The 25032-nt window shown below is 43.1% G+C and overlaps 2 protein-coding genes across 2 annotated transcripts; both read left to right on the top strand.

Annotated features, from left to right (window-relative positions):
* The first annotated feature begins 2486 nt into the window (after positions 1–2486).
* On the top strand, positions 2487–24320 carry LOC115324582 (putative sodium-dependent multivitamin transporter). The gene is made up of 4 exons (XM_029985208.4): positions 2487–2620; positions 10735–10864; positions 21843–21931; positions 24200–24320. Exons 1-4 carry the CDS (start codon positions 2487–2489, stop codon positions 24318–24320), a joined length of 474 nt encoding a protein of 157 aa, XP_029841068.4.
* Positions 14203–15924, top strand: LOC8040645. The gene has a single exon (XM_040221939.2). The coding sequence runs from the start codon at positions 14203–14205 to the stop codon at positions 15679–15681; it is 1479 nt and encodes a 492-aa protein (XP_040077873.1). The 3' UTR covers positions 15682–15924.
* Positions 24321–25032: the final 712 nt, after the last annotated feature.

Genomic DNA, 25032 nt, shown 5'->3' with positions numbered 1-25032 from the left:
CTGAGGGGAAGGTATACCCCTTCTCCCCCCTCCTCACCTCCTCATCCTGTTAGTTATTTCTCCCTCCGAACGGCGTTGCCGTCGCCTCACGAGAGTCACGTGTCCACACGGGGGTTATGTGAGCTCAATGAGGTCACGTGACGATGACGTCATCGTCATCGTGATGATGTCATCATTGACGTCACGTGTGACATCGTCGCGATGACGTCATCGTCATCGTCGCTCATAGTCATCGGTGGCGTCACCAGTGACGTCACTGATGCTGTCATCATCACTGGTGACGTCATCAGTGATGTCATCAGTGCCAATTACGATGACTACGAGGGTGTTGAGACGTCATCAGTGACGTCACTGATGACGCCATCAGTGACGATGACGATGCCGATGCCAATGATGTACCTGATGACGTCACCAGTGACGATGACGATGACGATGTCACTTATGACGTCACCATTGACGTCACGCGTCCCATAATGCACCGCGCGGTTACGCCGACGGCGACGGCGCTCAAGCCGGAAACGGGCGCCTAAGAGCTGCGATCTAAAACGCAACACTTTCTTATGTAAGTAATGGGAAGTACACTAAACACAAGCATAACTCGCTCCTCACCCTTGTTCATCTTTGGGAGAAAGACCCAGGCTCGGCGGAGTTGCCATAAGACGTCTGCTGCCAGTTGGGAAATCGTCTTGTCCGTCCCTGTGTTTTGTGCTCTTCCCAGTATTTATATTATCCTTAGCAGCATGCTCTCAATTCCAAGATTTATTTCTTTTTTTCGTCCCGCGACTTGATATTTTGATAGCTTTGGATAACTCTCAGGGAGGATATTACCCGCAACGTATGCGATATAGCGCCAAAACGCCACCACCCCTCGTAGAATAACATAGAAGTTTGAATGTAACTCGCCTTTAGTTTTTGCTACCGGCATTGTGCGCTTGTCGCCAACTTCCTAATATTAGCGCTCCCTACATCAGTCAGAAGATTTGGAGATGTGTGAAAAGCCAGAAGTCATAACTGAAACACACCGCATAGCAGCACGTGTGCAGCAACGGGATGTAGTTTTAACGCAGGATCATGCAAAGTCATACAGCATGCCACTGCTATTTCATAAGTATGCTATCTGCCGTTCAGCGTACAACTTCCCGCATCGAGGTCAGCACCACTATTGTCCTCCGATCGTCGCTCGGATATTTCAGCTAATTTTGTTCGAGACTATTCAGTGCCAGACAACGTTTGCGTGAACTTGACATGAGTACCTTTTTGCAAAAAACTTTAAAAATTGCTTATCCCAAAGGGTCCGGCTTCTGTTAGTGCTTCGAATTAGCACTTTCAATTTTTCAATATGGGAACCAAAGCACTAAAAAGTACACTTTGTAAAAACTTAAGAAAAAATTAACCATAAAACGACAGGACAGGTGCACTATTATTTTGTCTTCAGCGCACTTTTTTTATTCTCTGTTTTTTTATTTAGCACAAACTTTTTCTAGGAAAGGTTTCCTTCAAGCAGCTTGCAATGTCTCAAGGGAGCCTAGAGCATAGCTATTCATTTCTCGGTATTCAATGCTGGCGATTTAAGCGCTCTTGATGCCGGCACTGATTTCGTGTGCCGTCTCGTTGAGAAAAATTCGTTCTGAGAAAAATTAGGTCTACTATATCTAGGCAAGCTCGTTTTTTCGACAGTGTTCATTGCGCGCACCAATGAGCATTATGAACTCAAACGCAAGAATACCTGAAGGAATATAGGCACTGTTACATATTCCTTCAACGTCTCACATACGAAACATAAAGTGGCTTCAGTAAAATCACTTATTACTGTTACGTTAGAACCATACTAGCATTCTAGGCCTGTTTACACATACACCCCAGCGCGACGACAGCACTATTAGTGAGCGCAGAAATACCGCTGAGCTAGATGATACTTTGTGACACATTGTCTATTCAGCGCTGCACTACGTGCAATTCCAAGTGGCATCAGTGTAGTTTTTATTGTTATTTTAGCGATGGGGGGGAGGGGGGGGGGGGGGGGCTTGATATAACCGTGCACCGGCCTTATTGTAAGTACTGCGTCCACCCTAATGTCTGGATAGTTTTCAGCACTGAATTATCGCTGATCTAGCGCTGTGCTGTATATTTGAAGAGATCATCACAGTTATTATTGAAAAAACGTCTCTGTAGATGCTACAATTATTTTTGCGGTTAGATACCACTGTAGCGTGTATGAAGAAGCAACCTTACATAAAAGAAGGAACGCTGCTGTCCCTGCGATGCTAAAACAAAAGAGCAAGACACGAGTGTTTTCTGCAAGGTCTTGAAAGTGGTCAGTCGCATAAAAAACTGCCGAACTTTTTTTTCTTTTTTTTACTTTCTTTTGAAAGATTTTGGTTAATTTTTTAATGACATTTGTTGCGCCTTTCGTTTTCTTACTTGTCAACATTGGATCCGAATTTCAAGATTCAAAGTGTCGTATAATCTTTATTTACAGCACCCGAATGGACTTCACAGAGGACGAAAATTTCTGGGCGTGCACGATTGGTCTATTGGTCATTGTCTTGTACCGTACCGGAATCGATCAGATGGTCGTTCAAAGGTATCTGGCTGCCAGAACTCTGCAGGAAGCACAGAGGTATGGCAGGTTAATTTCTGGGTGGTGATCACCTGGCCTGGTTTTCAAACAAAACAGTTAATTTATAAACATTGTGTTAATTGTGAACGAGAGGCCGGAACACGACAGTATACTTTCTAACACAAATTACACACACTTTCATCTCTCTACTTTGTGATAGCTTAAAGGGACACTGACAGGGTATTTATGCTCGCCGAGGTTTTTAGTTGTATGTGACATATGAGAGCTCAACTACCCAGAACAAAATTTGCGGCTCGAAATTCGGTTTCTTTCCGCCCGAAAACCGCCGATCAAGAACCGGCCGGTTCGAGTCTCGCTCACTCTCTTTTCCGCGGTCACGGGCCGTTTTCTAAGGTATCGATGCGACCACCAAAATTTAATCAAAGTCGTGGGTCACTGAAAACACACACTCAATATTAAAAATAGAAAAAAATATGAAACCCAATTTTTGTGGCTTCTAAAAAGCTGCAAATACGTTGATTGAAAAAAAAAAAAGTTCCACAGACAACCGGAAGCATTCTGTGCGTTCGTCGTTTCGCGTATCGTGGGACCCGCGGGAACGGCGATGGCAGCGGACGACGGGCGTCGGACCTCTATTTCAGAACTGTCGTTCGCGGTACCGGCGATTGCTGTCTACTTTTAAAAGAGAAATTTGGGACTGATCAAAAGAATTGGTATTCATCCCGTACGACACGCCCCACCACCAAGCCGATTTGCACGAAGACGTCGCCAAGCCGTCGCCGAGCCGTCGCTCCCTTCTCGTGGCTGAAGACATCGCTCGCGCAAACGTCAAGCACGACGTGTCTACTTCGAGCTGAATATGCACGCGTACGATTTCTTTACTAGGTGAGAATGTCGCCAATGCGTGGTGCATCCCGACTTCGACCCGGGAATGCTTTTGCTAGAGGAAAATCGGCAGCAAACTTTCCAACTTACAGTTCATCGGCTGAATTATTACTAAGGAAAGAGATCCGCTGATTTCGATATGCCCCAGTAGCTTAGTGGGAAAGACGTCCGCTTCACACGCGGTAGGACCGCGTTCGATCCCCCGTGGAACTTTTTTTTTTTCTTTTTTTTTTCAAATATATTCCGATGTCTACATTTCTTTTTTTTTTTTACAATTATTACTGAAGAAACAAACAAAAAAAAAGAAACAAATGTGGACGACACGTCGCTGAATTAAATGTTATGGGATTTCCTTTTTGACACCTGCGAACTCAATGTAATCACTTTCCACAAAATGCAAGGAGCATATAAATCAGGTAGCGTCCGCTTTCCGAGGTGCCCGTAAATGGTCTACAGGAATTGCAGCCAGCCGTTGGTCCCGATCCCGTTGATCTTTCGGAAACTCTGTCGCACAATGCCACTTCTGTTTCGGACGCAGGACATGTGAGCCAGCTCTTCACGCAACATCTTGGGTGTATTCTTTTCGGCGCCGATCAAAATTCACCACGGGCACTCACTACTCATCTCCAACTCCTCAATGTACAAAACAACTCATCTTGGAGTACAGAACGACGAGCGGAACATACATAACTGCAAGAGAATACCATGGCGAACAGTTCCCGTACGCCGCATGTCGTCTGCTATGGAAAGGAGAAAAAGAAAAAAAAAAGCACACGGTTGGGTTTACCACGTGACTTCCGCCACTCACTCTCTTCTCTCCACTTCTCCGACCTCCGTCGGGTTTCGGTTTCGGTTTCGAGCAGTTGCGTCTTTTGGCTTTATTAAAAAAAATACGCTACTATGTTGCAAAATATTAATAGGGTTGTCCTCCGACACCATAATAAAGCGCCTGGCAGAAAATGGAAAAAAAATGTTGGGGGGGGGGGGGTGTCAGTGAATCTTTAAGCAACCTTGGGCGTGGTGAGTTCAGAGAAGCTTATAATCGCTGCGAAGCCAGACAAATTGAAGCATTAGCCGATAAGAACGTTGTTAAACAAATCAGAAGGCAAATAGTGTTAATTTAATGAGACGCACCCTGGGGGGGAGGGGGGGGGGGGTAATTCTTCAGCTGTCAGTGACGATAAACGAAACAAAAGCATTGGACAAACATAAGCCAATAGATACCACTTTTTGCGTGTAAACACTTCGCCCCCCGTGAGAATATAATTTATTCTAAATGAACATAATAGCTGGCAGCGAATCAAAGTTCTGAATTAGTGACCAGTAGGATGTCTGAGGCTTATACTGCAATTAAATTAGAAGGTGCAAGCGAGCTAAGCTAGAATGACGAAAATAATCCTGCAGTAGGAGAACAAAAAGGGTAAAAAAACAAACACAAATTGCCAAAAACAGCTAGGTGACTCGTGCGCCACTGAAAAAAATCCGCCTGATCTGGGCATGGAACCCGGGACCTCTCCACTTCCAGTGGAGCGCTCTACCAACTGAGCTAACCAGGGGCTAAACGTCAGTAAAGCAAACAGGTAATAGAGAGCTTTAGGAGGTCGTTTCCACATGAACGGTTCGCCCTCGAACCCATCCGCGACGCCACTGCGCATGCCCGCGCGAGTCGTTCGGGGAGTCGGAAGGCTCTTCTCGTTCGTTTCTCCCATTCCGGCCGCTGGAGTCGTCACCGCAACGCAGCCAGCACCGTTCACGACTCAGGTAAAAAAAAGATGGCGGTCGGTTCGGCGACCGCCTTCGCCGACCCAGCCGAGCGTTAGGCTTAGGGCAGCGGGAGGCGATTTGCCGTCCTGTTTGTCTGCTTCATCTGAGAGGTTAAACCAAATCATTTCGAGGACTGCTTACAATGGTAAGCGATCGTGAATGCTGTAAACCGCGCATGCTAGTAAATTTTTGCGATCTGCGGGCAGAATAGCTGCCGTGGCGACCGCGAGCAGACTAAATGATTTGGTTCGACGGCACACAACGTGAACGATCGTTCAAGTTCAAGATGACGGAGACACGCCACATTCCTTTACGGGCGTTCAGACACTTTTTACTTTATCTAGCTTCGCAGTTCTTGAAACTCCGGCCCACAAATGTTACGTCGGCCGTCTTGTTTACATCAGTCGTACGCCGCAAACACGAGCTGCCACCACGGTGTCCGCCCCCGTCGCCACGGATTTACACGTTGCAGAATGTTTCACATGCTTACTAGAAGATGGCGCCACCGTTAAGCACTATCATCATCATCGTTTACACGGTCGCGCCACTTTCACGATTCGCTAAAGTATGTCAAATTTGGCGTACGGTTTCACAGAACGTACCAGCTGTACCGTTCGTGATTTCGGAACCGTGCGCTTGAAAAACGACTCGCTAAAACTCCCTATTATCAGTTGCCGCCAGTCTAACACCAACAAGGATGAAAGGCTTGCAATTTAAGGTAATGATTATAATGCAATTAAATGCAAAGGTGCAAGCGAGCTGGATAAGAATGTCGAAAATAATCTCTAGAGAATGGGAACAAGCGTGAAAAAAGGTCTCAGGAACACGAGTAGAGACAATTGGGCTGCATCAGAAACGCACCCCGTAAATTTGGTCTGTTGGCCGAACGCTATTACGAAGTTGTGCTCAAATATATTTTTTATTCTCATGCGGTTCGCACCATCCAACTTCTGTTGCGTTTTTTTTTTTTTTTTTTTTTTTTTTTTACATTTGGGATACACTGGTACCTCTCGCGGCACCTGTTCACTTTTTCAAACAGGGCTCCTAAAATGTTTCACATCTGCAGCCCTAACGGCCGCCACATTTCCGCGCAACGACTTATGTAGAGTTAAAAGAGGGCCGCGGCATTAGCCTTTCAATTTATCCATGCCTGGGCCTTATCAAAATACTGGGGAAAATATTATTTTACCGTGCGGCAATCACACGCGAAAAGTGAACCCTACCCCAATGTGCACCTCTAAGGTACCGTTACTTACCTTCATTCAATCTAATTACTAAATAAGAGGTATCCACGGTCCGCGGAGTGAGGAAAGCATAATATTGCCACGCGTGTCGCCGAGTGAGCGCGTGTGTGGCGGATTGGTTACAGCGCTCGTCTGTCGCGTGGAACGTTCGGTTCCAGTCAGTTGAATGTTCATTTATTTATAATTTCAAGTTGGCTTTCTCGTACGTTTGAGAGCATCATCGTGTGATCGAGTTCTGAATGTTCTACGCGCCGAACATTCTACGTCAAATGTTCCACAAACCCACGCGTGTACATAATGGGCTCTGCGTGGCGAGCAGGAGTCAGTCTTCCGCCAGCGTTCGATCCTGCTGCCACGCAAACTTCGACGCCCGCGACGCTCTGCTGTCATCCTCTGTTTCCTTTCCTTTGTTTTGGGTACAAGTTCGCCCCATTAAATATTCTAGTTTCCTCAGTCGTTCTTTGTTTCGTCACCCCATCATTCGTGATAATATGCGAAAGAAAAGGAGATGTCTATGCTGAGTTGTCGCACTGTCTCAACCTGGGCTATACTAGCATCTTTAACATCTGATAAACCAAATTATTCTAATTCCTTAAAGGGGCCCTGCAACAACGTTTTGACTGTTTTTTTTTTTTTTTCAGCGAACCTGAGCGCACTGAAGGTAGTAACTTAATTAAACTTTTCTTTTCTTGAATTTCCTTTTATTTTAAAAGTTAAAGGCAACTTAAAATTATAAAAAAACAAGCAAAAAATAGCATCCTTCTCGACTTCCTTGGTCGTGGCTTGAGTGGCCGTGAACTTGAGGAGGGGTAGTGAGCTCAGCGAGCGCTCACGGCTGCCGCACTCCGCGTCGACGGCTCGACAGGGCGCCTCTGAACCGTGTGCAGGATAGGCTGTATGAAGCTGGCAGCCAGGGTGGCTGGCATTGCATTTGCTGTGCGATTAATCACTAATTCGGCGTGACACTTCATTGGCCACAAACGACAGCAAACACGGGGTAAAAACCTGTTCAGAACGGGAGCCACCTCGCGCTGCCAACCACCAAACGGCCAAACCGCAAGCCAAACCAGCTCGCCGAAGGCCTTCGGAACGCTGGGAACCGGTCGGATCCTCGAGACCGTACACGACTGCAGCGCCGCCGCCTACATCAAGGACCTTTTAACGCTCGCCGCTCGTCGGTGCCTGATCCCACTACCCCCTTCTAGTATGCGCTGCTTTTCCCACCACTTGGTGGTGGGTATCTCGATGGTTCATTGCTTGTTTCCGTACTTTAGAAACTGCATTGGTTTCTTTTCTGATTTAAAATGCTGAACAAAAACTAATTTCATAAATAATTAAAGCGGTTCCCGCCATTTATGTTTTGTATTTCGACTAAAAAGAACCTTTTAACGGCTCAGGCCAGAACTAGGGCCAGGACCAAATACTTTACATACCGCGCGTTTTCGGCACCGCGGGTCGCCCCTGTAGGTGGAGGAGGTTTCCGCGTCGTCTAGTTAAAATATGGCGCAGTGATATTTAGTGACTCTCTCCGTGCACGCTGGCTGTTCTAAACCCCAAGAGACGTGGAAACCGCACAAAAGTTAGACGCTGAAATATGATTGCAGGGCCCCTTTAAGCTAATATTTGAACTGCATCGTTTGCAGCAAACAATTTGCATCCAAGGGCTCACCTGCAAAACTACAGTTAACTGATATCCGCTACTACCGACTTTGATGAGGGTACTCAATGATATCCTGAGATAAACTCAAGCCACGAAGGTTCTTATTTATACTATGTTCGTCATGGTGGAAACAAATCACAATTTTCTTTTAAGTCGAATAAATCAGACTTATTTGATTTAAGTAGCATTCATTGAATTTCAGAACGATTGTTTTTGTTTTAATCAGATTAATTTCATTATTATTACAACAACCCGATTATTATAGTTCTTTTTCACTAGATGTATTATATCACTACATGTATCTATCCGATCACTAAAGATAAGTGGAATGATGAATTACTGCCACTTAAACTTCTAACGTACAAGTTTATTAACGAAAAGGATTGACGTAAACCACACCATCCTAAAACAAATAAAGCTAAGTGTTATAAGTAATAAAAAATGCGCATTTTTCTTTGGTGTTCTGATTCGGTTCATATAGGGGATTACGTTTCTTGTTCAGGTTTCTCTCACTTTGTTATTTTGTTCCAGAGGTGGTTAGGAAACTGCCGAATTAGTGGGAAGGAATCTCAAAGCTCTGGATTTACTGGCACCGCTTTATGATTGTGTTCAGCCTTCTATCAATATGTCTTGCTTGATGTTGATTTAATGGAAATACAGAACAGAGGCACACGGAAGGCCTCAAATCATAGACAGACGTTAAATTAAACAATATTTGGGGATTGTGTTTGCGGCAAAGGTCTCATCTAAAGCATCATAAGCAAGTGTATTTAAAATGGAAGTTTCGTCATCTTCATTTATATTTTACACACTGCTAGTGGCGCAGCTAAGACTATTTGGCGTATAGTGTATTACTGAGAAACAGTGAGTATACACTCCATTCAGTTACAGGTGTTACGTGTATTTTTTTAAACTAACATATACCTCCTTTTTTGCACCTTCCGTCTTCCGGAAGTTCAGTACATTAGTCTGCAAAATAGCACAGTACAGATAAATACACGCGAAATAATGTAAAAATTATCATGAAAATAAACATGTGCATGAACGTGTGATAATGCTGTCTACTTTCATGAAATTGAACTTTTCCTGACTATTGTTGCCTTCTAAATTCCCACCTCCCTGTAGAGATACCCACGTGCAATGAACTCAAACAACGTATCTTTATATCACGAAGGTGAGATGTGAAGATTGTAAAAAAAAACGTGTTAATGTTACTCGAAGAGGTTAAAATAAGAGCTACTACTAAGAAATAATGCACCGTATAGCATTAAAATATTTTGTATGCAAGACGACGCAGCGTTTTTGAGTTGTATCTTTTATTTAACGTATTTCAGTAAACTTAAAACGTTTTTATAATCGTCACATCGCACATTTATGGCATGTAAACACGTCGTTTTACTTTATGCAGTAGCGCGACATAAACAGAAAAAAATAGGAATTAAAACTTAACCTTACCGATTCGTCACTTTTGCGCGCAATTTAAAACGGTGTAAAACTGTAATTTAAACTTTCTAAAAAAACGCAGTTTCCGTTTTTTTTTTTTTTGTTTTTTTTTAAACGTATGTGCTTAGAAAAAGAATCAACGTGATTTATTGATGCCAGCCCGTAATTCGATGTAAAATCTTATCAAGCATGACGATTCAAGAAACATTACCTCTAAGGTTATGCGTAGGTTTCTGAAAGAATAATGTGCAAATTGTTAAGCACCTTCAGTTGAAACTGGGTAGTATACTGATACACGAAAGTTTGCACAATAACACAAGCATTTTGACAAAGTAAGGTGTCGCGCAAAGTTGTTGCGGAAAGGCGAAATGGTTTCGATGATTCTAAGCTGTTGCATGTTAGAGAAACGTAACTATACTCTTACCTGTCAACAAAAGGTTTGTGTAATGCTATTACCATTAATATTTGCAATGTTCTTTATGTATGGCAACTGTTCAAACATAAATAGCCTACTGGGTTTTTCCTGTATTGTTATTGCAGCCCTTACCTACTTAATTGTGTTGTGCAACCTTCAATATAAAATAATAAGTAGGCTCATGTTCAAAAAGATAAACATAAAAGCCTGAAAAAAACCATGAATTCTTGTGTTTTTTGACTTCTGTCTTTCTACCAGACTTAGCAGCTGAATCAGAAGGGGTGTAAATTCTGAACCTTCCCCCATCTTCGTCTTTCTCGATCAGTGGACCTGGCTGTTGAGCTGTACAAGATCCGTTTATTGCCAGTGTTGCGTGAAGGTAGCACGAAGTTTATGAAACATAAAGAAGTGCCGGCCATTTGTGTCCTTTCCATTTGCCTCCCATCCCATATTGGTTGCGAAATATCTGGAATTGTGTTGTATTGTTGTTGTTGTTTTTTTGTTAATGTACGCGCATTGTACATCACGACTCCATTTTTATTGTGAGCTAGCATATTAAATTGTGGAGATTTTATGTCGCGGAAAAGGGGGCAAAGTAACTTTAAATGATAGGGATATGCATTATTAAGCGTGCTAAATGGTGAGTGGTAAAAGCAATGTCAAATAATTTAATCAAACCGCATTGTTTGTTTTCCATTATTTACTGCCTTTTAACTAAATATTGTTTTCTTTTTTTACGCAGGACAGCTTGTTGGGGAACTGCTTTTCTTTTGACATTTTTTATTCTTGTTCTGGCTATGGCATTTTCACTAATATATTGGTTCAGAGACTGTGATCCTCAGCTTTCTGGTGCCATCAAGCAGCTTGACCAGGTGAACAACTAAAGTTATTAAGAATACACACCAACCGCGAAATTCAGTGTGGTTCTAAGATAGTGTTATTTATGCACGATTCTCGCCCATTCGTTTCCTTATCCAGTTCGGTGCAAAATTCTTGCAAATCTATCAATAATTCGTTCAAGATATACGTCGTCTGCCATTTGTGGCATTAAAAAATCTTTCCAAACCTTTCCTTGAGTTTATGGGCTTCTCTGTCGATTTTAACGGGGTCAATCTAAAACACGAAGGCCAAAATAAGTTCAGCTTCGCAATACTGAGTCAGCGTGTCAGCGATTGACAAGCGAGTTCAGCTCCACATGCGCGACACGGAAGTTAATTAATGCTCTTGCCGCATAAGCGAATGTAACTTACTTTCAGATGAGCCTCGCAGACTGTCACTTGGGGGGGAATAAGTGTTATATATTTACCTTCCGTTGATACGAACCGTGCAGCACGTGTCATGTTCGCGAAGTAGTAAATGCGCGGGGGGCGGGCCATTCCAGAGCTATGCGGACGATATAGAGCGACACGCGGCGCGGCTTTGTTTACCAACTCGGCCAGAAGGCCACGCATGCGCAGAAGGTATGTGGGCAAAAGCGGCCCGGCTCTCCGTGTTTTCACCATTCCGTTGTGTGGCGTGCGCTTGTTGTTGACGTTGTAAAGACGCTTCTAGCTTGATTTGTGCGTCGTATTTCTTGCCAACCTATGTCGTATGTTATGCCCGACTATTTGAGCTCGTTACCCGAGCCTGAACGGCAGCGGTATTGAGACAAAAATGTTGTGTGAACGGCGTTACCTTAGATGATCCGTACGCCGCAAACAAGGACTGCTGGAGTCCCGATATAAATTGCTGTCACCGGCGCCGATGGCTCATGTTGTCGTTTATTCAGTTTCTTCGCCAAGCCAGTTCACGGCCGACGTGGTGCAGGCGTAAAGGTCACTTGAGGCCCACAATTACTTCGAGCCGCTTTCCGCGCTGCCGGCCTGATCAGAACAGTGGATCAGCAGACTTTGCGTCTACGAAAGTGTATTGATTATTTGATTAAATACATAAAGCATCCTTCTAGTCACGGTATGATATTTCTATTACCCTCATGATCACAAGACATGACAAGCGGTCACGCATTTTTCCGTTCTGCCGCACGGTCACCTTCCGCTTGGCAGGACGCGCGTAGCGAGCAGTGTTGTAGCCGTTACCTGGAAAAAGTAACGAAACATGTCCCTCGTTACTTGCAAATAAAAGAAACGCGTCACCGATTTACGTTACCTTTAAATAAAAGGAAAGCGTTACCGTTAAAAAGTGACGCACAATACTCTTGCCTTACTTTTATTTGTAAATTACCAGTAACAGCTTTTTTTTTTCTGCGACAGGGTTTTTTCACACTGGGCAAACAGCGTAGGCATTGGGGCTTTTCCGAAGTGGGACTTTTTGCATAAAGAAAAGACAAGCAAAATTTTTGAAGGTAGGTGGAATGTAGTGCAATAATTAATGACTTGGCGCCTATGCTTGGTTTCAGCTTTTGTCCAGACGCAGCCGACTCTACGAACTACTGGGACCAATCAAGCAGCATCACAAGAGCGAGTCACTGGGTCGTTCTTGTTTATGATTGGTTCAGCGATGGTAGAACACGTACAGAAACACGACGAACATTATGATGGTGTGTTTTTGACTCTGTCGATTGGTCCCATCAGCTCGTAGCGCCGGCTGCGTCTGGGCCGAAGGTAGGACAAAACACAAAAGCACGAAAAAAAATTTATTTTTTCAAATCTTGGAAAGAATATGTAACGAGTAAGGTAACTAGTAGTACGCGCTATTCGAAATAAGAAGCGTCAGTACATTCCCCGTTACCGTCTTGAAAAAGTTACGAGTACGTCATTGCGTTGCAGAAAAAGTAACGCGTTACCGGCAACGCCGTTCCTTGTAACGCGTTGCCGCCAACACTGGTAGCGAGCCACCGACAACCGCTTGGTCGGTGTTTTGTGCGCGATCACCGTAGGAACAGAATCTGAGGGGTTTCCATCAGACGTCGGTTTTCCTGCAGATAAGCAAGCCTCGGGACAGTGATTGAAACGGAAGCCACACTTGTTTTCAAAAAAATGCTTCCCGCACAAACGGTCGTCCCCGCGAGGCGACCATTATTTTCGATTTACGGATATTATCCACCTTGAACAAAAAGTAAGGGCGCAAACGAGCTGGTTTACATTGCACATGGTTGAAAAAAAACCGAGACTGCGGGTAAACGACAGAACACTAAAAAGTCTCTAACACAGCTGAAATTTTTATTTTCCTAAATCTGGTTATATAGGTACTTCGATACAAAAGAAATTATCCACCTTTTGCGCTTTTCAGAGTCAGCTGGGAACTTGGGGAAACTCACTCCGCTACGTTTGCTGCACATTTCGGTGCAATTAACGGCTGCACAGCTTTGCGGCATGCTGAAAGGCTATGACGGCCATTCTAAACGCCCGCCCTTTTGCCCACACCTCCCGGCTCCGGCGCGATCACAGCGCCGCCGCAGCTCCGTGGACCGTGACGTCAAGTTCGCGTGTCGGTCTATACCAGTCGCGACAGCTAAGTTATAAAACAAAACAACAACAACATATATTTACCAGAGCGTCCAAAGTCTTTATCGTTTTGCTATTGTCAGAAGAGAAAAAAAGAACTTGTTTGTAAAGTCTGCAATCCTACAGGCTTGCATGACAGATGCTCTGCTCCAGACGACAATAATAAGCAAGAGGTACGTCTAATCTACATGTGACTGGCGTAGGCGCTAAATTCGCGGGGGTGGTGGGTAATTTTCGCTGCTGTCAATCTGCTTAAAACAAAAGGGGAAGCAGTAACGAAATACAAATTTGAAAGAAAGCAACTGATGCAGTTCGCGAGTCCTTGTCCGTAAAACAGCTGCACAAATCGCCCGCGACTTTCATCCTGCACGACAAAAAGCGTATACCTACCCTGTAAGCACGGGCGAAGGCACCTCCCGTCTCACGAATTCCTTTTGCCTCTAATTGGCTTTTGCATGTGCGCGCCTAAGGCTGCTGTTACACAGAGGCGACGGTTGCGTATAGAATCGATGTTCGACGTAAATGATGATGTTGGCGGGCGAAGAGAAATTTGGTTCACGTGATTGTTCCTTGTGGATTCCTTCGGTCGAATTCGTGTTAACGGCCCATGCCAACCCATACACGCTGTTTACAAACAAGCCAGCTTTTCCCATATCCGGTCTGCGCATGCGCAAAAACCAGACTCGCGCCATCTGTCTGCCACGCGCTAGAGACCGTGGATTGATGAAAAGGGAGGAGAAAATAGGTGGGACGGTGGCATCGCCAAGATGACAGTCGTTAACAGCTTCGTGTTCATTGCACAGGTACTGCTGCTTCTGCCGCCGCACTGGGCCGGTGACGCCGTCAAAAGCTGTCCGGCGGCGATTCATCGAGCTGAGCGCATCATCACGGCTGATAACAAGGAAACAGCGACTCATACAGACCGAAATTTTCTTCGGTGGACCTTCAACGAAAACCTGGAATTCTCAAGATTCACATCGCCATCGACATCGGCTGCCTCAGCGCCAGCGCTGCCAAGTATAAAAGACCACCCCCGATCTGCACTCCACTGTGGGCACGGTGGCATCGCCAAGATGACAGTCGTTAACAGCTTCGTGTTCATTGCACAGGTACTGCTGCTTCTGCCGCCGCACTGGGCCGGTGACGCCGTCAAAAGCTGTCCGGCGGCGATTCATCGAGCTGAGCGCATCATCACGGCTGATAACAAGGAAACAGCGACTCATACAGACCGAAATTTTCTTCGGTGGACCTTCAACGAAAACCTGGAATTCTCAAGATTCACATCGCCATCGACATCGGCTGCCTCAGCGCCAGCGCTGCCAAGTATAAAAGACCACCCCCGATCTGCACTCCACTGTGGGCACGGTGGCATCGCCAAGATGACAGTCGTTAACAGCTTCGTGTTCATTGCACAGGTAGGAAAACGCTATCCTTTCTGTTACCGTAGCAACAACCTTTGTCTTTTTTTGCTGCCGTGCCCACGGACCTGTTTTGCCTTGTTGCGTGAAATGCGTGCACGATTTGCTGATTTGCTCATGCTGTGCGGAGATATAGAGACCAATCCCGGTCCTGACAGGGCAGCGACAATGGAAATGTTAACTAATATCTCGGTCGACATTAAGGAAATTAAACTGAGCCAGGCTGCGACAACATCGAGACTAGAGAAAATAGAATCGCGCCTCGAAGGCCTTGAAGAACTCAGGTCCGTTGTGAACAAAAACTGCGACAAGACCAACCGCCTCGAAGCCACCATCACATCACTCTCGAACAAAATTGATGATTTAGAGAACCGTAGCAGAAGAAACAATCTAATTATTTTTGGTCTTTCTGAACTACCTAACGAAGAGAGTAGCACCCTCGAGGATAGAGTAACTAAAGAGATTCTTGGTGGAAAACTAAATGTAAAGATTAATGGAATCGATCGCATACATCGCCTTGGGAGGCCAGCTCATGGCAAAACCCGTCCAGTAATATTTCGACTCGTAAACTTTAAAGATAAATTGAATATTTTACGCAACTGCAATAAATTGAAAAATGAACGACTCTCGATTAGTGAAGACTACTCAAAGCGAATTCAGGGCATTAGAAAAAAATTACTTGATAGCTCGAAATCAAATAAACTTGCTGGTGATAAGGTCACGCTTACCTATGACAAAATTAAGATAAATGGCACAGTATACATTTGGAATGAGGCCATAAACGATAAGGTTCCCATATCTGAGGAAACCCGGAATCCCAGTACGTGACCAAGCCCTACTCAAGTCAACCGTGTATATGAATTTCGATTACTAAACCTAAACGCGCGAAGCATCGTAAATAAAACTGATAAACTTGAAGCTGCTGTTTTGAATACCCAACCTGATATTATAGCAATGACAGAAACTTGGCTATCAGACAGCATTCTTGACTGTGAAATCACGCCCCCAAACTATACGATTTTGCGCAAGGATAGAGGTTCTCGCGGTGGTGGAGTAGCGATTCTTGTAAAAAATGGCATTGTATGTACCCCCTTACCCGATTGCCCAGAGATTGAGTGCCTGTGTTGTAAAATTGCTTATAAAAATACGTGCTGCTATATACTTGTTCTCTATAGACCTCCCACTTCCACTTCAGTGTTTTTCAAAAGTATGTATAGTTATATCAATGATAATATTAATGTGAGCAGTAAGATTATAATTGCAGGTGACTTCAATCTACCTTCCTTAGAATGGTCCTCTCTATCGAAATGTACAAAATCATCTCTCGGCGCAGATATCCTTACAGATCTATGTTTTCATTATAACCTCACCCAAATAGTTACTGAAAATACCCGTATTCAGGGAACGTCGCAATCAATGCTCGATCTCGTCTTTGTCACCGATCATTTCCTGAAAGATGAACACAGCGTAGAAGTTTTAAATGGCATATCTGATCATGAGATGGTTTTGTGCTGCTTCAAAACGAACATCCCAACTTCTGGCAATCCCCAGACTTGTAAGGTTCTGAACTTTGACAGAGCAGATGACGTTGGCGTGCTCGACTTCTTTGATACACACTTCGATAACTTTCTTCTACTGTCCAAGAGCGACCGTAACACTGTAGATATGCTTTGGAACGAATTCAAAACGGCAGTTAACACGTGTGTCTCATGTTTTATTCCACAACGAACTAAACGAATTAAGAAAAACCCTTGGATAACGCGAGAAATCATCCATGTAAAGCGCAAAATAAATAGGCTTCGTAAGAAGGCAAAGAAAACCAGAACTCTTCTAAATAAGAACAAAATGGCATTACTCAACAGCGATCTTGGACAAAAAATCAAGTCGGCTAAATACAATTTTTTCAATATCACTCTCCAATCGTTTATTCAATCTTCACCCGTCAAATTCTGGAACTATGTCAACCCAAAAAACAAATCGAGTCTAGAAACGCTCTTCGGTGACAAAGCAAATCTTGCAAAAGCCTTCAATGATTATTTTCTTTCGATCTTTACAACAGATAATGGTAATGCACCCTCATTCGCGTCCAATTCTCCAGTCTTGGCTGTAAATGATGTTGTAATTACCGAACAGGGTATCTTATCTCTTCTACTCAACCTGAACACAAAAAAAAGTGCTGGGCCGGACGATATACCAAATGAATTTCTAAAAAGATATGCCGAATGGGTAACGAAATATCTTGTTATAATATTTACACAATCACTTAACAAAGGGCAACTTCCTAAAGACTGGAAGTTAGCGAAAGTCATCCCCATTCATAAGTCTGGAAACAAAAACGAATTTGCGAACTACAGGCCCATCTCCCTTACCTCAACTTGCTGTAAATTGCTCGAACACATTGTTCTCAACCATGTCTCCACCCACATCGAGAATAATCAAATACTTACTCCATATCAGCACGGTTTCAGACGTCACCTTTCAACAGTGACGCAACTTGTTGAAAGCATTCACGATTTTTCCACTGTCATAAACAATAGAGGACAGGTTGACGCCATATTCATCGATCTGTCAAAAGCCTTCGACAAGGTATCTCACCCAAAGCTATTGTTTAAGCTAGAATCTATACTAGGAGCAGGAAAAATTCTCAGGTGGATTGAAGACTACCTTTCAGATCGCTTCCAGTACGTAGCACTTAATGCGCACTCATCATTCAAAGGCAAAGTTTCATCGGGAGTCCCCCAGGGATCAGTACTGGCACCTTTTTTGTTCCTAATATACATAAATGACCTGGTCAAAGATGTGAACGTAAAAATTCGCCTCTTTGCTGATGATTGCATACTTTACTCACAAATAAATAACCCAAATGACCAGATTAACCTAAATAATGCGCTTCAACACATCATAAATTGGTGCCACGACTGGCAGATGGAAATAAATTCGAATAAAACTGTATTTATGACCATAACCAATAAAAGACAACAATACTCCTTTCCTTACCAGATAGGCAATAACCTCTTGGAACAAGTCGGTGAATACAAATACCTCGGCCTCAATATAAGTCAAAATTTACGTTGGGACTCACACATTCACTCCACAACTAATAAAGCTCTAAACAAACTGAGTTTCCTTAAACGAGTCTTAAAATTTGCATCTCCTGCCACTAAATTACTAGCCTACAAAACTTTAATACGTCCTATGCTCGAGTACGCCAACGTCGTCTGGTTTCCCCACACAGTCTCCGGCATCAATAAGATAGAAAGAGTTCAGAGAATGGCCGCGAGGTTTATTTGCAATAAGTATAGTAGGCACGTCTCTCCCTCTGAACTTTGCAGGCAACTGGGTCTCTCCTCTTTAGAAAAAAGAGCAAAAACAGCTAGACTTAAATTTCTATACGAATTAGCCAACGATCATTTCAACCTACCAAAAGAAAATTATCTTATCCATACAAGCAAACGATTAACACGGTACAACCATGGCAAGCTTTACGAGGAAGACGTCGCTCATAATAACTGCTTTAAATTCTCTTTTTTTCACCGAACCATTAACGAATGGAACCACCTGCCTCAAAACGTTGTTCATTCCTCTTCTATTGAAATCTTCCTCGATTACGTAGATGCCCACTTTTCATCATAAACTAACATTTTATGCTGTTTTTAAAAGTGCAGTGTATCTATTGTATTGAAGTTGTTTACTAATTTTTCATTCGCGACTTCTATATTTGCTTTGAATATTTACCTGCAAATTGTGTGTTGAATATTATTTTTCTGCTTGTAATATCTCAAACTGTACCACCCTACAACAACCCCGAATGGGGTTAGTAGTATTGGAAATAAATAAATAAATAAATAAAAATCTCAAACCATGGGGAGCGTTTGCAATTTAATGGTGGACGCCTTCTGCGGAGATTGGCTGCAAGTGCGCATGCGCTGCGTCGTCGCTTGGCGGGGAGGAAAGCAGGCGGAAAGGCGGAGATATTTGCAGACGATCTAAGCTTTCGCCACCTCCCCCTCACAGCTCGTTTTGCAAACGCGGCCTACAAACCAAATGACCGCGATCGAGCACTTGGAAACTCTCTGAAATTTATGGCCTCGAATGAGCCATGCCAACAGCAACGCCACCGCAGTGGAGTGATGCCATAGAGTTCAGTTCGTCTATAGACCGTTTTACCGCCGGTAGCGCCATTTTGGGAGCGAGAGAGGAAAGAGGAAAGGGCTACCGGCGCTTTCCCCCTTGCTTGTTGTGTAAAACGAGTGGAAGTCCCCGATGAGAGGCTTGGCTGGTGTTGGGTGTATGCAATGCTTGAACTTTTTCGTGCTTTTTTTTTTTTTTTTTTTATCAAACTCCCAAACTTAATTAGAGCCTAGGTCTTCGATGGCGACTCTCCCCCGGTCATCGGGACACCATTTCTCGGTCATAGGGTGCACGAATAACGACAAAAAGCGTCGCATACTGTCCGAGGACCAGTGTAACTTGCATGAAATCCGGCAAGGCGAGTGCGGCCGCAATGTTTTTAAGCTCCATCACTTTCTGCGTGACTAAAAATGCTGAACCATTTATCAATTTTTGCTTGCAATGGGCCTATTTTGCCGTAGCCGTTTTAATAATCAACAAGCAATATACGACACGGGAACCTCAATTAATTTTCGTAAACACCCGGAGCTGCTACAGAGCGTCTTGCTGCGCTGCTTTTATCTTGCGTGTCCGTGTTCTTATATTTCATTGTGGAGGAATGCCGAAGACGTTCTAGATGTACTTATATTGAACCGCAGAAAGCCTCAAAGCAGCCCTGAAGTATTAAACTAATTGATGCAATATTTTGAGTACTCACCTCCAATTTCTATCGCTGGCACGTTCGCTCCCGCTGTTCCCCCCCGTCACCGCACTGGCGTATGCCATGACTCGAACAAAGAAACGTGCACACTGGGCTCGAAAACGCAGATCGCAACACACGAGACGTGCCCTGCAGTGACTATCCAGCGCTTCAAAGCGCCCAATCAACGGAAACAACCCATTAGCCTTACTCCAAGGAGCGCTTTTGCGTGCTCGCCGGTATCGCGCAGAAGATCGCGATTCAGGAAAACCGATGGAACTAACTTTTCAACAATTTCCAGCCTTACCCGGCGGTGGAAATGAGCCTTCAACTAAGTGTTGTAGATGATAAAATTGAATCAGTCACCACCGCGAATTATCAATACTAAGATCAACTCAGTTACAAAATTTTACAAGCTGAAACAGCAATTATCACAAGAAAACTCGTATGCATCTTCCGAGTGTAACCCATGTTCATCGGCGGTACAGCATTGGGTGCGCGTTACATTCACAAAATCTTTTGACCACAGTCGAGAAAATGGCGCTGACGAAACGTCCTTCGGGTTGCGGACGCAATCCACTGCCACCAGAGACCGGGGTCATGTGGACAGCGATGAAGCTTAAAGATATTGCAGCCGCTCTCGCCTTGCCGGATTTCATGCAAGTTACTTAAGTCCTCGGAGAGTATTCGACGCTTTCTGTCGTTATTCATGCACCCTATGACCCAGCAATGGTATCCCGATGACCGGGACACTGTCGTAATCAAAGCCCGTGGCCCTAATTAAGTTTGCGAGTTTAAAACAGAAAAGGAAGCGCGAACGAAGTTTAAGCACTGCAGACATTCAACACCGGCCCGGCCTCTCATCCGGGACTTTCACTCTTTCTACACAACGAGCAAGGAAAAAGCGCCAGTAGCCCTTTCCCCTTTTTCTCTCGCTTTCTTTCAGTAAAACGGTCTATAGACCATTTCATATAGCACTCTCAGGGCGGCATCATTTTTTTTATACCGCAGCGCCCTCTCCACACATCCGGGAAGTTCAGTAGGTTCGGCGTCGTAAAACGAGAGAGAGGGCACGCGCCCGACTCTGCTAGCAGACGACAAACCGGGACGTTGCCGTTCTCCATCTTTAGGCTGTTCCGGCGGGCTGTACCGAACATCGAACTCTCGCTCGTGGCTGCCATTACGAAGTGTTTCGCGTTCTTGGAATATTTATGGCAACTACAAAATCATGCTTTAGCGCTCTGTTGTTTTATTTCAGTAAATGATCAACTAGCGTATCTTTGTTCCGTTACTTCAATAGCAGTGGAGTCGGCCGGCACCTCAACCACTGCGTCTATTGCGCCAGAAAAGAACGTTTTTATTTATTATTTCGGACTTCCACTCATTGACGCTGAACACCTCTCTTACAGTAAAAATGAGTACGAACTTCGTATGGTATATAGCTACAGCAACCGGATTTACGTTTCGCCGGAGCAACCGGCCACACCAACAGTTTTTCCTCCTGTTTTTTTTTTTTTTTATTCGCACGCAGGTAACATTGCAATTAGACTCGGTTAGCCTTTTTATCGAGCATAGCATTACACGACAACCTGCATATCTAAATCCGCGCATCTGCGCTTGAAATGTCCAAAATGACGCGAGTTTAAACCGAGTTTGAACGCCAGCAGGATGTTAGGTGCAGCCTACTCGGCGGAGCAGACGACAGTTGGGACGAGACGGGGAGGGCATTTTTTCTCTCTCTGCTCTTCCTAGTGGAGCGGTCTATAGAGCGGATTCGATCCTTCCCGTGCGTTTAAAAAAAATTATGGTATATGTAGATAGTCGTTAACCAAAAAGCAATATGTTACTTTTATGATGAGGGAACGTGTGAATTTTCGACACCAGTTACGCGTAACGTACAAGGTTAAGGTTTCTCGAAGAACATCTGCACATGTGAAGATACATGTTCATGTCAAATAAACATTGGAAGATACAGTAAAACCTCGTTATAACAAACTGGGATATAACAAACTAATGGATATAACAAGGCAGTCATAATTCCCCTTGCTTGCTAATAGTGGGAAGAAATGGACATTGGCTATAACAAACTAATGGTTATAACGAAATAATTACGATCGCTCCTTCAACTTTGTTATAACGAGGTTTTACTGTAGCTAGTTTTATTAACTCTATTTTGCAGCTCCTTCCCTTCTACGTCAAGAAGCACCTGGCTGAATATCCCGGATTCGCGGGCCTTTTTCTGGCCGGTGTTGTCTGCGCAGCAACAAGGTATATGTTTCTTGCCCGTAAATTTTAACTGAATATTTTCAGCGCAAACGGTACGCACCACTCAGTGATCATCCCATACCTTAGAGGCAGCTCATCGTTGCTGAGTGGTACTATAAAGGTCAATTAAATTAATTGTAAATCCCATGGTCTCACTCTTAAAGTAAGGCTGTACAATATATTTGAATACGGCACTTTCTCGAAAGCTTCATAAACAGTAGCAAAAATTTGGTTAACAGCCTTCAACGTCCCAGAAGCTTCCCTGTATAATCTTGTTAACAACTTCTACTGCCACCTCGTTGCGGTTGCGTGTTTTGTTTAGCAATTAGCCTCCTTCCAAAAACAAAAAAAGAAAACTAAAATAGGTTTGTCTTGTTTTATAAAACTAAAACGAACTGTCATCTTGACAGTTATTTTGAAGAATGAAATATTCTGCAGAAAAAAAAACGAAATAATGTATCTTAATGAATAATACACCTGCTTTAGCGTGCCCCGTGTCTCATTCTCTTATGTCATGATGCTGTCCAGGGTTAAATTTACTACTGTGTTCGAGGTCACTAAGCCCAATAACGTCGTCGTGAAATTTCGCACGTAGAAAATAGCAAAGTTCGATATCATTCCACTGGAAATTCCGGAAAATCTCAACCTCAATTTCGACTTACGTGTTAAACTGAGGTGTAAGGAGAAGCTGAAAAATAAGCGTAAAAAACAAACATTAACGGTAGCTCATGAGCGTTAAATGTCTCAATGAAGTAATAGAAACAATTAACAGCTATTTAAACTGCCCTTCGACTTTTCTCGCCGGTCGACTAGTTTTTGCTAATAATGCTCAGGCTACTACATCAATAAAGTAACTTAAATTTGACAAAAAATTAAAAACTAAATTTGGAAGGTTTGACAATTTACAGTGCCCAACGGACGCTGGTTTGAACATTAATAATTTTAGTTTTAAGTTGTGGGATATCTTTGCAATGTGAGCGGTTTCACACTTTTATGATATATTTCGCGACTGACTGTTAAAGAGGCCTTTTTCTCGCATGGATTAGTGAAATCATTTGACACAGTATGATCTTTTTCAATTATTAAAACGGCGAACATTATTTTAGTATTAAAGTTATCTTTGTATGCTTTAAATTTATATAATTCCATGCTAATAAGGATCCGTACTATTGGTGTGAAGAAGTGTAAATGTAAATGCATTTTAATGCGCAGAGTTTGGAACTTAAGCGTTTTATATTCTCAAGTTGGTGGCAATAAGTATTCAGTTTCATACTCTGATATAATATTGTAAAGCAGAGACGTCATTAGCAGCTGACATATTATATTTTGTCAACGTTTACAATATTCTTGAGAAATAAAATTATTTATTAAATGTTTATAAACTATTGCTTACTCTCGTAAAGATCTCCCGAATTGACAATGATAAATTATTTACTTCCAGCACTGAAAGGGAAAGGGTCAGCGGAATTAGCTGTTTTAGAACTCTGAGAGCCTGGTCGTAAACACAAGCGGATGAAATTGAAGATAGCTACTTTCACCAAGAAAATGTATAAAAAATAATTTGTCTAAGATTCACGTATATTTTTTTGTGAAAAAAAAACGATAAAAAAAGTAAACGCGACAATATTACCGTTTGTTTAGGTGAGTTTTGCAGCTAGAGGAAATAATCACGATAAGTAGCAAAATAGACTAAATATTTAATTAAAATTTTATTACTCGAAATAAACATAAGGTTCGAATTAGCAGATTGTCGAACGCCACAGGAAACCCATTAATCAGCGGATTTATAAAGACTAGGAGCGCATGGGAATCTCGGAATGGCGCTGACGTTATCACTTCAGCTACAAGCGTAAGGCTGGCGGTGCGAATACGATGATCTAAAAAAAAGATGCTGAAAGGCCGCGCAGCCGAGTCTAAGACGGGTGCGTGTTCTGAACCCAGAAAAATCAAGTACGTGCGACCAACCATGTTTTTTGATAAATGACTCATTCAGTTTTTTTTCCAATATGCCTCGCAAATGTTCTAATTGAAGCTATATGTTGATTTTCACCAATTAAAATGTTTAATAACAAATTTTAGCTAAGTATCCGAAGAATTGTGAAGGTTAGTCGTCTATACTAGCTCCCCCTGGTTGTATAACACACCTGCTCAGATGACATTAGTGTAACTTCACGGGTTTTTCTAGAGATAAAAAGGTGAAGCCTAAGAAAAACGGTTTCTATGTGCCTATGATCATTATATTGAAACAATGTTGCGAATTCTGTGTTGCAGCACAATATCGTCCATGATCAACTCTCAAGCCACTGTTCTCTACATAGACGTTGTGGCTCGGTTTGTCACTCTAACAGAAGCTAAATCCACCCAGGTTACAAAATATCTGGGTATGATCTAACGTTTTATTTATATTAAGAGACGATCACCTTTACATATGTTAGGTTGATTGCCTCAAGTACTGACGCCGGTAAACATCATTAACATAATACCGTCCTTCTAGTTATTCGCCCACGCATAATTTGAAATGTGAACTATGATCATTCCTGTTGTTATGATTACGCATAAATGGACACAAATTTGGTGAGAATAATATATATTTTGGGGGTCAGCGAAATACATTTTGGAAGGATTACGGATTACAGTGTTAACAATAATGTCTGCTACCTCCCCGAAGAAAGAGATGGAAATTAAATCCAGTATAAAATGTTCTCGATCGTAGAGCCTAAAACTCATGAGGACTTCGCCCTCCCAAGACCTGTCTTCCGTTTGCAGGCAAAATGAACCTTTTATTGGTTAGTTCGTTCATTGAAATATTTGCTAAAGTAAGGAGTACGTATTTGGGACTACACAAAAAAAAAAAATTGAACGTTTTTGTGGAATTAAAAACCACCTTGTGCGGCAACATATAGTCCAGCTGGGCTTTTGAACATCACGACGGCGCACTTCCAGAGTCGAGATATCAAGTTCCTATGACGGACTTATGATATTGCGTTTGACTATATTTAGGTGCTTGCAATAAGATGATGGAAACTTGCAAGGTGTACTTACGACACTATATATCACAGAAATTAAACTTAATATATACTACTGTTTCAAACAGCAAGTCAGAA

The sequence above is a fragment of the Ixodes scapularis genome, unplaced genomic scaffold, assembly GCF_016920785.2.
Source record: "Ixodes scapularis isolate PalLabHiFi unplaced genomic scaffold, ASM1692078v2 PGA_scaffold3__209_contigs__length_174095766, whole genome shotgun sequence".
NCBI lineage: Eukaryota > Metazoa > Arthropoda > Arachnida > Ixodida > Ixodidae > Ixodes > Ixodes scapularis.
Note: the sequence above shows the minus strand (reverse complement) of the source record. Positions and strands in the feature narration are given on the sequence as shown.

Coding starts and splice junctions, on each gene's coding strand:
- LOC115324582 (XM_029985208.4), top strand. CDS start 2,487: ATGGACTTCACAGAGGACGAAAATTTCTGGGCGTGCACGATTGGTCTA. Junction 2,621..10,734: donor ACTCTGCAGGAAGCACAGAG/GTATGGCAGGTT, acceptor TTTTTTACGCAG/GACAGCTTGTTGGGGAACTG. Junction 21,932..24,199: donor GTTGTCTGCGCAGCAACAAG/GTATATGTTTCT, acceptor TCTGTGTTGCAG/CACAATATCGTCCATGATCA.
- LOC8040645 (XM_040221939.2), top strand. CDS start 14,203: ATGACAGTCGTTAACAGCTTCGTGTTCATTGCACAGGTACTGCTGCTT.